This window comes from Trichosurus vulpecula, chromosome 4 (assembly GCF_011100635.1).
Source record: "Trichosurus vulpecula isolate mTriVul1 chromosome 4, mTriVul1.pri, whole genome shotgun sequence".
NCBI lineage: Eukaryota > Metazoa > Chordata > Mammalia > Diprotodontia > Phalangeridae > Trichosurus > Trichosurus vulpecula.
Window position 1 is genome coordinate 441,581,980 of NC_050576.1, and position 12,081 is coordinate 441,594,060.

The following is a 12,081-nucleotide window of genomic DNA, read 5'->3' on the forward strand; positions in this document are numbered from 1 at the left end:
GCGGGAAGTCTGGCGCGGGGCCGGGCGTGTCCTGCTCCAGTTCACTTGGATAGTGACAGAAGAGTTCAAATTTTCATTAAACCAACTCCATTAAACCAAGCAGGCACAGGCACTGGCCTCTCCTTGCAACCGGTCGGTGCCTTGGGCGGTCAGGGTAAGTCCCCCGGGGTCCAGTACAGAGACTCTGGGTGCACACCGACACGGGGCAAGCTTGGAGGTTCCTCAGTAACTGAAGAACACAAGGAGATATACGAAAGTTAGCCCTGTCCATGTAAACATCAGGCTTTGGCTCTGGGCCAAGGGGAGGGCTGGGGCTCTTCTGGAATAGGTGCGGTGCAAATAAACCCAAGACACAACTCCCCGCGGCTCCTCTGCCTGTGCCCCAGAAGCTTTGGAGATGGAGCCGAGCTTGAGTTCTTCTGCGGGCTGTTTGATTTAATTGGGCAGCAGAGAATGGGTGGGGCCTAGCTTTGTGTATCAAGAGTGGCACAAAGGTGTGTGCAAGGCAGTGAGCGCCGGGGAAAGGGTGCCAGCCCTGAACACCTGACCACAGAAGGTGACCGCCTGTCCTGGCCAGAGCCTTGGGACTAATGAGGCGTCCTGGGCAGGACTTGCTCTGGGGAGGGCTCTTTAGGGGCCCGCCTGGAACAGTGCGGCGGCTACACCTGCGGAGGGGCGGAGCCTTTCCCTCAGTGTCCGACCCGGCCCTGCATACTTTTCAGGAGCAGCTCGCCCAGCATCGTCACTGGTCCTTGTGCTCAGGGAATGTCTCCATAAGGTGCGCAAATCCCACCAAAACAAAGCTCTCTGTTTACAGAGACACGGGCTCAATCTTGCAGGCTTCTCAAGAGTCACAGGCTGTTCTCGATTTACCTGAGATTTTCCCTGGGAACCTCAGGATTTGGCTGGTGACTAGGTGGTCCTAACAAAGGAGAAAGGACCTCAGCTCCATAGGTGCAGCACAGCACTCACAGCCCTCTCACTTCTGCTGAGAGATGAATGGGGATGTCTTCTCACATCTCTCCCTTCGAGCCTTGCTTGTCATTTGTAATTCTGAAGCACTAGCTTTTAAATGATTGTGCTTTCCATTTACAGCGCTGTAGTCACCGTGTCTAGTGCTTTCTTGGCCCTGCTGACTTCCCTGTATATCAGTTCATAGAGATCTTTCCAGGCTTCTCTGACTTCATCAAGCACATCATTTCTTAAAGCACACTAACATTTCATTACATTCATGGATCACAATTTGTTTAGCCATTTCTCAATTGATGGATGTCTACTTTGATTCCCAATCTTAGCTATTACAAAAAGGGCTAGTATAAATTTTTGGTGTACTTATTGGTGGACTTATTGATGGCTGCTTTGGGGATGTAAGCCTAGTAATGGAATCTCTGGATCAAAGATCAGTCAGTCAGTCAATAACCGTTTAAGTACCTATTATGTACCCGGATATTTTAGCCATTTTATTTGCATAATTCTAAATCGTTTCCCAAAATGGTTGTACTGCTTTAGTTGGGGGTAGACCTAGTAGTGGTATAGCTGAGGGAAAGGGTCTGGCAACTTTGGGGGCATAGTTGGAAAATACTTTCTAGAATGGCTGGACCAATTTACAGCTCTCCCAATAATGCACCAGTTTTCTTCTAGAGCCTCCAATATTTATCGATGTTTTTTTTAAATACCAAGCCCATAGGAGAGAAATTTGACACAAAGATTTGTTTTCTATTTGGCTGTTTTCCTTCATATTCTAGGTGAGTTGATTTTGTTTGGACAGAAGACTTCCAGTTATATGTCATTGAAAGGATCTCTTCCGCCTTTTGTAATGACCTCTATCCCCTGCAGGGTTCAGAATACATCTCTTACCCATAACTGTGAAGGATATCTCATCTACTTCTCCTTGATTTTTTTTTTAATAGCATGGATATGTGATCTCAATAGATCCACTTACAGTGTGTAGTGAAATATGGTGAAACATGTTGCTCTAAAAGGAGCGGCTAGGTGGCACTGCAGTGGATAGAGTGCTGGGCCTGGAGTCAAGAAAGACATCTTCATGCGTTCAAATGTGGTCTCAGACACCCACTAACTGTGTGACCCTGCACAAGTCACTTCACCCTGTTGTCTCAGTTTCCTCATCTGTAAAATGAGCTGGAGAAGGAAATGGCAAATAGTATCTCCTGCCAAGAAAACTCCAAATGAGGTCACAAAAGAGTTAGATACAACTGAAACAAGTCAACATGTTGCAAGCCTGATTTTTGCCAGACTACTTGCCAGTTTTCCCAGCAGTACTTTTTTTTAATCAAATAGGGAGTTTGTTCCCAAGTAGTTTGTGTTTTCTAGTTTATTTGGCTTATTGGATTCCATTGTTTCTGATTCTCCCTTGTATAGTCAGTCCCATTGATATAACACCTATTTTTAAAATTTATTTTTAGTTTATAACATTCAGTTCTGCAAGTTTTTGAGTTTCAAATTTTTCCCCCTTCCTCTCCTCCCTCTCCCCTCCCAAGAAGGCATGTAATCTGATAGAGGTTCTACATATACTTTCACACTAAACATATTTTCACAATAGTCAAGTGGTAAAGAAGAATTATAACCGATGGAATGAACCACGAGAAAGAACAAACAAAACCAAAAACGAAGAAGAAAAGAGAGCAAATAGGTTGTCTCAATCTGCATTCAGACTCTGTAATTCTTTCTCTGGATATGGATAGCTTTTTCCATCATGAGTCTTTTGGGGCTGTCTTAGAACCCCTCATTGATGAGAGGAGCCAAGTCTATGAAAGTCAGTCATCACTGATACCATGTGTCTGTAATTGTCTATAATGTTCTCCTGGTTCTGCTCCCCTCAGCATCAGTTCATATAAGTCTTTCTAGGTCATTATGAAGTCCATCTGCTCCTCATTTCTTGTAGCACAACAGTATTCCATTCCATTCATATGCCACAATTTGTCCAGCCATTCCCCAATTGATGGGCATCCTCTTGATTTCCAGTTCTTGGCCACCACAAAAAGAGCTGCTGTATTTTGTATATACGGGTCTTTTTCCCACTTGTGTGTTCTCTTTGGGATACAGCCCTAGAAGTATAACACCTTTTTTATTTTTAACCAGAAGCTGATGATTGTGATAACTGCTGCCTTTATCCTATCATTTGAGGTCTGAAAGTGCTACTCTCCCTTCATCCCTACCTCTTTTCATCACTTCCCTAGATATTCTAGAGCTTGTATTTTTTCCAAGTGAATGCTGTTATTACAACTTTGAATTCTTATATGCAGGACCTCAATTTTCTATAATTTGCCTGGGCTGATAACTTGACCCATCAAGGGCATCTAGGTGCTTTTTTTTTGTTTGTTTTGTTTTTGGCAGGGCAATTGGGGTTAAGTGACTTGCCCAAGGTCACACAGCTAGTGTGTCAAGTGTCTGAGGCAGGATTTGAACTCAAGTCCTCCTGACTCCAGGGCCAGTGCTCTACTCACTTCGCCACCTAGCTATCCCAACTTAGGTGCTTTTTAGTTACCTTTTTACTTATGTTAGGTCACCTTTCTATTGGTAAATCTTATTTGATCCCTTTCCAGACCAAATACTGTTTTCATTATCAGAGAAGCAGAAGTTAAATGAGATTGGCCCAGATCTGCCTGCTTTCTGCCATCACACACAAATCTAGCTTAAGATGATATTGTCCAGAAGGGCTAGATGCAGAGCTTGACTGCTCCTTGGAGATTTCATTCCTTATGAGACTATATCTCTGGTGTGTGTGTGTCAGGGAGGTGAGGAAGAAGAGCAGTTGCTCCTGGTATTTCTGACCTTGAGGAGAGAAAAACCAACCACTGGGGCCTGGCTGTGACCAGGGTCCAAAGCTGTGCCCAAGACCAGTAAAGACAGGAAGTGTGTGGAGTGGCAGGCATTAGCTAGAGGAGGCTTAGTAGAGAGGCTGCTCTGAATCTCCAAGTTGGAAGTCTTCAAGGGATCCATTTTCCATGCTCCTCTTTGAGGAGAGAGCAGGGGCTTGCATGCACTTGCCTGGTAGTAGAATTGTGTGAGGGATAGTGTTTCAGTTCCATTTAAGAGACTGGCTGATTCCATGTCTTTTGCCTGAGTTTCTATTAGGGAAGTGCCCCACACCTGAGTGATTTAGGAATTTTAAGACTGGATCTCAGTATAGCCAGTTGTCATGTTCCATGACTATCAAGACACCCTTCTTTCTTGTGTGTCAATAAAAAGGGTCCCCCCCCCTTCTCAGTGGAGTCGCTGACCTTACCGAGGTGGCCAATCTGACCTACTTTCTTAACAGTTCTACACATCACTGTTAATAAACTGATTTTGCTCAGAGTATGTACCTCAATTTGCCTTTATTAAATTTATTTGTAACACCATACTGCCCTTGCATCTTGTTGTCTCTGGCTGTCTCCGTCTGTTTCTCTCCCTCTCTGTCTCTGTCTCTAACACACACACACACACACACACACACACACACACACACACACACTCTCACACATCCTTCTGTTTCAAATTGGACTCAAGGCCCCTGAGGCCTCTCCAAACTCAGAGATTCTGTGAATCTGATTTTTGGCCCAGAAATAAAAAAAAAAAACAAACAAAAAACGACTACTTGGCTTCTGCTGACACCATCACAAGAGAAACACGCCCAATGACAGCAACTGAATTCTGGATCCAAGAGGCCCAAAGTCTCTTCTGCCACCCCCGCCCCAGGAGGAACAATTTATCCATCAACCAACAGGAGCTGAGCCAAATCCAACCCAAAGCCTAGGTCCTAGGGCAGTCAAGCCAGGGGGATGGAAAGCAGAAGAGGAGGAGGAAGAGGAGGAGGAGGAAGAAGAGGAGGAGAAAGAAAAGAGAAAGAAGAAGAGGAGGAAGCAGGGCTTTCAAATGGGCAGTGCTGACCCATCTGATGAACATAGGATAGAGACAATCTAAAGGAATCCAGGACTTCTTCTTTTCTTCAGGAGCTGGCAGAGCCCTAAGAGGACATTCAGACCAAGCCAGACCTGGGCCAGAAGCCCCTCCACAACACCCCACCACTGTTCAAAGTCCTCTAATGAGAGGGACACCCCAACCCCCACATCAGGCAACTATTCCTCTTTAGATGATGCTGTAATCATTAGAAAAGTCTCCTTGGCATCAAGGCCAGATATTTCTGCCTATCATTCTAGGACAGAAGACTGACTTTTCCCATTACAAGATGGCCTTCATCTAGTAGGAGCTCTTGAGAGAAGGGAAGGGGGCTGCCTTGAAATTGTGAACTTGGACCTAAGGAAACTCACTGCTAAAGTGTTGGGGCCACATTTGAGATCGGTCCAAGGGGAGCCAGAGCTAGAGCCACCTGGGTGAGCCTGAGTCAGGGAGTGAGGGGAAAAAGTCAGACAAGATGACAAGTAGAAGCATCAGTAGCCCAGGGCAGTTGTAAAGACAGCATTTAAAAGGACTTGGGAGGCTGGAGAGCGCCTGGCCCCACACACTCAGGATTCTGCTCTGGCTGCAGGAAGAGCCAGGGCCCTGAGGAAGGCTCCAGGGGCAGTTCTGTGGAGGACAGGGCTCGGAAGCCCCACAGGCATCGAGGCCACTCTCCTCCTGGGTGTGCTCCTCACATCATGGGGTAGGCGATGACAAAATAGTTAAACTCTGTATCGATCAGGTCTCTGTACTTTCGGTAAATGTCCCGCAACATTCTGTCCTCTTCATTCGTCTCATATCTGTTTATATAAATCCTCACCTGGACCAACACAGAAAGTCCCACCCCACCCCACATACGTAGTGACTGTAGGATCCTTACACAGGTAATCAGTGAGATAAAAGTCCAGCTAGTAAAAATAAACACCCTCCCCCCAAAGGCCAATGTTCAGATTAATCGGAAATCTGAGCACCTTCTCAAAGGTTTCAGAGTCCCATGCCCTCACTGTGCTGAAGAAGTATAGAGGGACAGGAGCTGGGGCAAAGTCAGCCAGCTAGAGAGAGGCAATACTGGGACTCGGACCCAGGTTCTTTCCTTTACTCTGCTTATCTCTATCTATCCATCCATCATCTCAGCAGCCAGTGGCACATGGTGGAGGGGCTGACCTCTGCCACTCAGATACCTGCTGACCTGACCAAGGAAGCATCAGCCCTGCAGGCCCAGACATTGTGGGATATGGAGTCCTAGTGAGGAAGCCAGCATCCCCAGGGGACTGGCTACCTTGAGTGTTCGAAGCATGCACTTGCCCTCTTCCTGACTCTGCAGGATTCTCTCCACAAACTTGACATCCAGGAAGGCCCAGATTTTGAAGTAAAACAGCTTCTCACAGGACAAGATGAGGTAGAGAAGCTCCTCATCCAAAGACTCATGGTTGTTGTTGAATTCAAAAGTTAATTTCTGAAAAAGGATCAGAGAGAAAAGGAACCAGGGCTCATGTGAAAGAAGGGGAGGAGCTAGGAGTCATATGCTGCCCCCTCAGGACCATTTGAGACCTTGGCCACCTCACTCCTAGGCAGAAACCCCCAGAGGCAATTGGCAGGGAAACTGTCCCCATATCTGTCCATAAGCAGCATGGTCAAGAACAGCAAGGAGCTTGAGACAAGCAGGGGATGATGCTGGGCAGGCCTGTGCCATGGGCATCAAAGACCCCAGAGCAGAACTAGACAAGGAACCTCATGTGGAGAGGAAGGAGCTAAGCCTGGAGAACCTTGGCCACCAAGCATCAGTCAGTGCCAAAAGAGCCAGGGCAACTGGGACATTTGAACAAGGCAGCCTGCCTGCTGTTTCCTGGATCCTGGCTGCCATTTACTTCAGGACCCTCAGGGCATGGAGTTCAGGGCCTGACACAGTCTTTCTCTCCTTTTCAATCCCTGCCCTCTGCCAGAAGACTGGAACATACATATTGATGCTCTTTCAAGTCCTCAGACTTCCCACTTCCTCAGTCTACTTAGTTCTAATGACCTCTTGGCCCTCCACTCAGCCTCAACTACACTTAGAGATGGCCCCACCCTTGACCAGGCTACCCCCCACAAGTGTTCCATTTCCTTGTTCTTGAACACCGAAATTGCTGTATCTAGGTATAATCTTTTATCATTCTGTCTTCCCCTATGCCTTATAATCTTCACTCCCCCCCTCCATTGTTCTCATCATGACCTCGTTCCCTCCATTCTCCCCCAGACCATCACCCTATATGCACTGTCTATACTCTCCTGCCCACTCTCTCTTGGCCCCTTTGTGAACCAATTCAATCCTACACTATCCTCTGTTCTTGAATCTCTGACCCTCTTGTCCTTTCCAGTCATGACTGGCTAAATCCCAACTCTGAATTATTACCACTACCCATTTCCTCCCCTATTCATATGCTGCCTGTTTCTTTCATTCTCCCTCATTTTCTCTCCCTCTCCCTCTCTCCTCCTCCTTCTCTCTCTCTCTCCCTCTCTCTCTCCCTCCCTCTCTCTCTCTCCCTGTTCCTCTCCCTCTTTCAATCTCTCTCTCTCTCTCTCTCTCTCCCTCCCTCTCTCATTCTCTCTTGACCTCTCTCCTTCTCCCCCCATCCCTGTCCCTCTTTCATTCTCTCTCTCTCTCTTTCTCTCTCTTCTCTTCTCTCTCTCCCTCTCTCCTCCTCCTCCTTCTCTCTCTCTGTCTCTATCTCTCTGTGTATGTCTCTCTGTCTCTCCTTCCCTCCCTCTCCTTTTGTCCTTCCTTTTTCTCATCTCTAATCTCTGTCTACTGGCTCCTTCCCTGTTCCTTACAAACATACCAATGTATCTCCCTCCCATTATAAAAACAACAAGACCAACAAACCTTCCCTTGATCCATTCATCCCTGCCGGCTAATCTTCCCCTATCTTTGTCTTCCCCTTCCTCTTCCCCTGGACCGGAACCTCCTTGCCTACCTGCAGCGTATGGCGGTAGGTGGGTAGCAGGTCAGTGAGGGTCGGCCGCATAGACCAGTCGGGATCACTGAAGTAGCAGCTTCTCAGGCTAACGCTTCGGACGGGAATCTCCTGCAGAAGGATTCGGGTCAGACGCTCGTGCTTCATGACCCTTTCAAAGAAGAAGTTGACCTTGAGGTTGGCGGCATGCTTGGCCAGCTTGGCCCACGACATGCCCCAGATCACCTGGCCGTGGGGGTCGTGGATGTGGCATTTGATGTTGATGGTCCACAGGGAGCTGGCGTTGTTCTCGCCCAGGGTCTCCAGCAGCTCGTCCGAGATGCAGTTGTAGTTGAGGGTCAGGACCACCAGGCTCCGGAACATCGCCATGGTCTGGTTGAACTGGGGGCTGCTGTAGACAGCCAGGTGGTGGCTGAAGTAATCTTCCAGATTGAGCTCCGAGGCGAAGCTCTCGCTGCGCAGGTGGCTCAGGGAGCTGAGCACGTGGCAGCCCTGCTCCACTGCCAGCCGTGCCCCCTTCAGGTTCAGGTAGTCCAGATGCTTGCTCACCTTCTTGAGGAAGAAGCTCAAGCTTTTGATGAAGGACGTGCGGATACTGCTCCTCCACACCAGCCGATCGAGCTCCAGGTGCTGGATGGAGAGGGACTTGAGACGGCTGTTGCTCTTGCCCAGGCACGACAGTAGGCCCCGCATGGTCACTTGGAACTTCTTGGTCAGGACAGCGTTGTATGGGTTCAGGAACTTGATTTCCAGGTGCTCCAAGTAGCGGCCAAACTTTTTCACATACCAGAGAGCCGACTCGAACTCCGACGCATGGGACCGGGAAGGTCTCCCGCTGAAAGTGATGGTTCGGCACCGCCACAGGTCGGCGGAGTACATGGTCTGGTTCCACTTTCTGCAGACGAGCGCGGCCCGGGACCTGTCCCTGTCTCCTAGCCACCAGAACACCCGGCGCAAGCACACGTCGGGCAGGCTGGCCCAGCAGCTCTGTTCGTGGCACTGGACCAGGTCACTTTCTTCATCCATAGGGAAATCCTGCGGGGTGTTCCAGGGAGGCAGGTCGCCAAGGGGGGACAAGGAGTCACTTGGTTCCTGGGGGAGGGGGGAGCAAGGGGGAAGAGGATCTTTCATCTGTCTGCCCACCCACCCTCCTGCTTGTTAATCTGTCCGCCTAGATGGCTGTCCATCTGTCTGGGCGCGTTTACTTATCTGCCTGTCCATTCCTTTGCGTCCCTGGTCCTGTCTGCCTACCTACTTTACTATTGGTCTGCCTGTCTTTGTGTCTGCTTGTCTGTCCATCCAGGGGCATCTGTCTGTCTGCTTGTCTCAGAAGTCAGTGAGAGAGAGAGGTGGGGGGGGGGGAGAGAGAGAGAGAGAGAGAGAGAGAGAGAGAGAGTTAGAGAGAGGTGGGGGGGGAGGGAGAGGGAGAGAGAAGACAGAGGAACAAAGGTCCTCCCCAATTTCTTTCCTTCTAGGCTGAGAACCTTGTCAAACGCCAAGGCTGGGCAAGGCGGGGTGGGGTGGCGCGACTAGCAGATCCTGACTAGGTAAGGAGCCTCCAGGGCGGAGGTAGCGTTCCTGGATTGTTCTCAGAAGAAAAGGCCGGTGCCCGGTGCCGGCACTCTCGTGAGGCGCAGGGTATAGGAGCTGCGGGGCTGGGGCCAGGTTCTAGTCTAGGGAATGGGCCGGGGCGGAGTCTGGCGGCTCAGGTGCTGCAGGGATAGTTCTGTAGGGCTCAACACGTCGGTGGCAGGGACCCTGGACCGCCCCATCCCACCCCCATGGCCATGACCCTGGTCTACTCCCATCCCATCCCTGGGGGCAGCCGCCACCCACCCGCTGCGCTCTGGGTCGGCCTGCTGCTACCGCCGCAGGCTGGAGCGCGCCCGCCCCCTCCAGTGCGAGGCCCTAGTCCGTCGGGGGCCTGCGCCGCCGCCTGCGCTTGGTCAAGTGCGCCCAGGGCCCCGTGGGCATGCAGGCAGCGGCTGGCTGGCAGGGAAGTCGCCCATGGCTAACAGGGCTGAAGGGGGCGCCTTTATGACGCTGCCAGGCCTTGGCTAGGAGGGGAGGCACTGCCCCTCTCCCGCCCAAGTCCCGGTCTGTGGACGAGGGAAGGAATGGCTGCTCCCAGGCCCTCTTCCACCTCAGGAAGGATCGAACCCTGCCACTGTCCAACTGTATGACCCTGGGCAAACTCTTGCCCCGAGCTTCCTCACTTTGGGGCTGTGGCCTTGCTCGGTGGTCCCCAGGGGCCTCCCACTTCTGACCCCTTGGCCTCAAGGCCCCAGCCTGGGGGAGGGAGACCTGTCTGCCTGGATGCTTCCAGAGGACAAACCTCTGCAAGACTTAGAACAATGGTTTTCATGGGAGTATTGTGTCCTTGGTATAGCACAAGCCTCCTGTAAAGCATCTGGTTGTCAGGAGGTAAAGGCCTTGCCCGGCTCTACTTGTCAAAGGTCTATTTCGAGAGTTTTGTTCAAAGAGGATAAGAAAAGTCAGACCTGGTTTACTGATGGGGAAACTGAGGTGCAGAGATGCCTTACCTACAGACAGTCAACTAGCTGGGTCCCTGCCTCCAGGTCAGGGGAACTCTGCCCTAGCACAGTCGTGTCCCCCCCCCCCCCCCCCCCCCACCAAATCCCAGTAGGCTCCTTCTTTGCAGCAGGAGGGTGAGCTGTGACAAACGTTCTCCCCTAACCATTTGTGTTGGATGATCTGGTTGGGTAATGTGGAAAATATTATACTGTTTTATATAATTTTTAATTTCAACTAGACCCAGAGCCTGAATTAATGAGTAACTGGAAGAAGATCAAGGACCTGGGCTTCTTTGTTCTCTCTAAAAGTTTGCTCACCTTACCACTGTCAACAAGGCCAGATTAGACTGACCTAAGGACATTCTTACCTGTTAGGCATTAAAGGATGAGACCCTAACCCCAAGAGAGACTACCTCGCTTAATATTAACTGACCTTTGTCAACATTCTTTACAAATCCTATTCCATTAAGGAAAATCCTCTTCTTGTATCATGGTTAAACATACATGGGGGTCATAAACATGAGGTAATACAGGCTTGCTGGGTCTGCTAAAATAACGTATATAAGTTTTCTCATTCCTTTGTTCAGACAGCCAGAGCTTATGCTCTGACTCCTTGTATGTACAAGTAAGCTAGCCTAGCTATGCTTTAAGGGAAAATAATAAACAACATGGATTTTTCTATCACCTAGCTCTGTTGTTTCCTTCAACCAAACTTTCAGGTTTAACAGTTGTCATGCTTAACTGCTGGGCATAGCTAGGTGACAGAAGAAGGAAAGAAGTTCAAACACTTTCTGGAAAAGCTAAAATTCTCCCAAGCCAGCCAACACTGCCCCCCCCCCCACCCCGCCCTGCCCATTGGTCACCCTGCCACATGCCCTGAGGCCCCTGGTGTCAGGAAGCCTCTGAGAAGCAAAAGCAGAGGAAGAAGGGCAACCCTACCCCCCAACATGGGTCTGGGAAGTGGCTTCTCCATGTCAAGGAACAGTCCTGGAAGCCAGGGGCTGCCCCTGGATTGTTCCAGAAGCTACACATTCCATCCTTGTTGAACTTAACTTTCATTTCTTCGGAAATAAATAAATCTTTGGGATACAGACTTGGAGCGGCATTGCTGGATCAAAGTGTATGCACAGTTTTATAGTCCTTTGGGCATGGTTCCAAATTGCTCTTCAGATTGGTTGGATCAGTTCACAACTCCAAAAACAATGCCTTGGTGTCCCAGTTTTCCCACATCCCCTCCAACATCTAACATTTTCCTACTCTGTCATATTAGCCAATCTGGTAGATGTGAGGTGATTCCTCAGAGTTGTTTTAATTTGCATTTCTCTAATCAATAGTGATTTAGTGCATTTTTTCACATGACTATAGATAGCTTTAATTTCTTCATCTGAAAATTGCCTGTTCATATCCTTTGACCACTTATCAATTGGGGGATGACTTGTATTCTTATAAATAGGACTCAGTTTTCTATATATTTGAGAAACGAGGCCTTTATCAGAGATGCTTTTTGCAAAAGTTCCCCTCCCCCCAGTTTTCTGCTTTCCTTGTAATTTTGGCTGCATTGTTTTTGTTTGTGCAAACACTTTTTAATTTTACATAACTGAAATTATGTATTTTACATTTCATAATGCTCTCTATCTCTTGTTTGGTTATAAATTCTCCCCTTATCCATATATCTGACAGATCATGCTCTCTAA

General features: G+C 49.0%; 1 protein-coding gene across 1 annotated transcript; it reads right to left on the reverse strand.

The window, feature by feature from the left end:
- Positions 1–5,590: 5,590 nt before the first annotated feature.
- FBXO39 (F-box protein 39) lies at positions 5,591–8,879 on the reverse strand. Its single transcript, XM_036753461.1, has 3 exons — positions 7,854–8,879; positions 6,179–6,355; positions 5,591–5,719 (listed from the first exon to the last, which is right to left on the reverse strand). Exons 1-3 carry the CDS (start codon positions 8,877–8,879, stop codon positions 5,591–5,593), a joined length of 1,332 nt encoding a protein of 443 aa, XP_036609356.1.
- Positions 8,880–12,081: the final 3,202 nt, after the last annotated feature.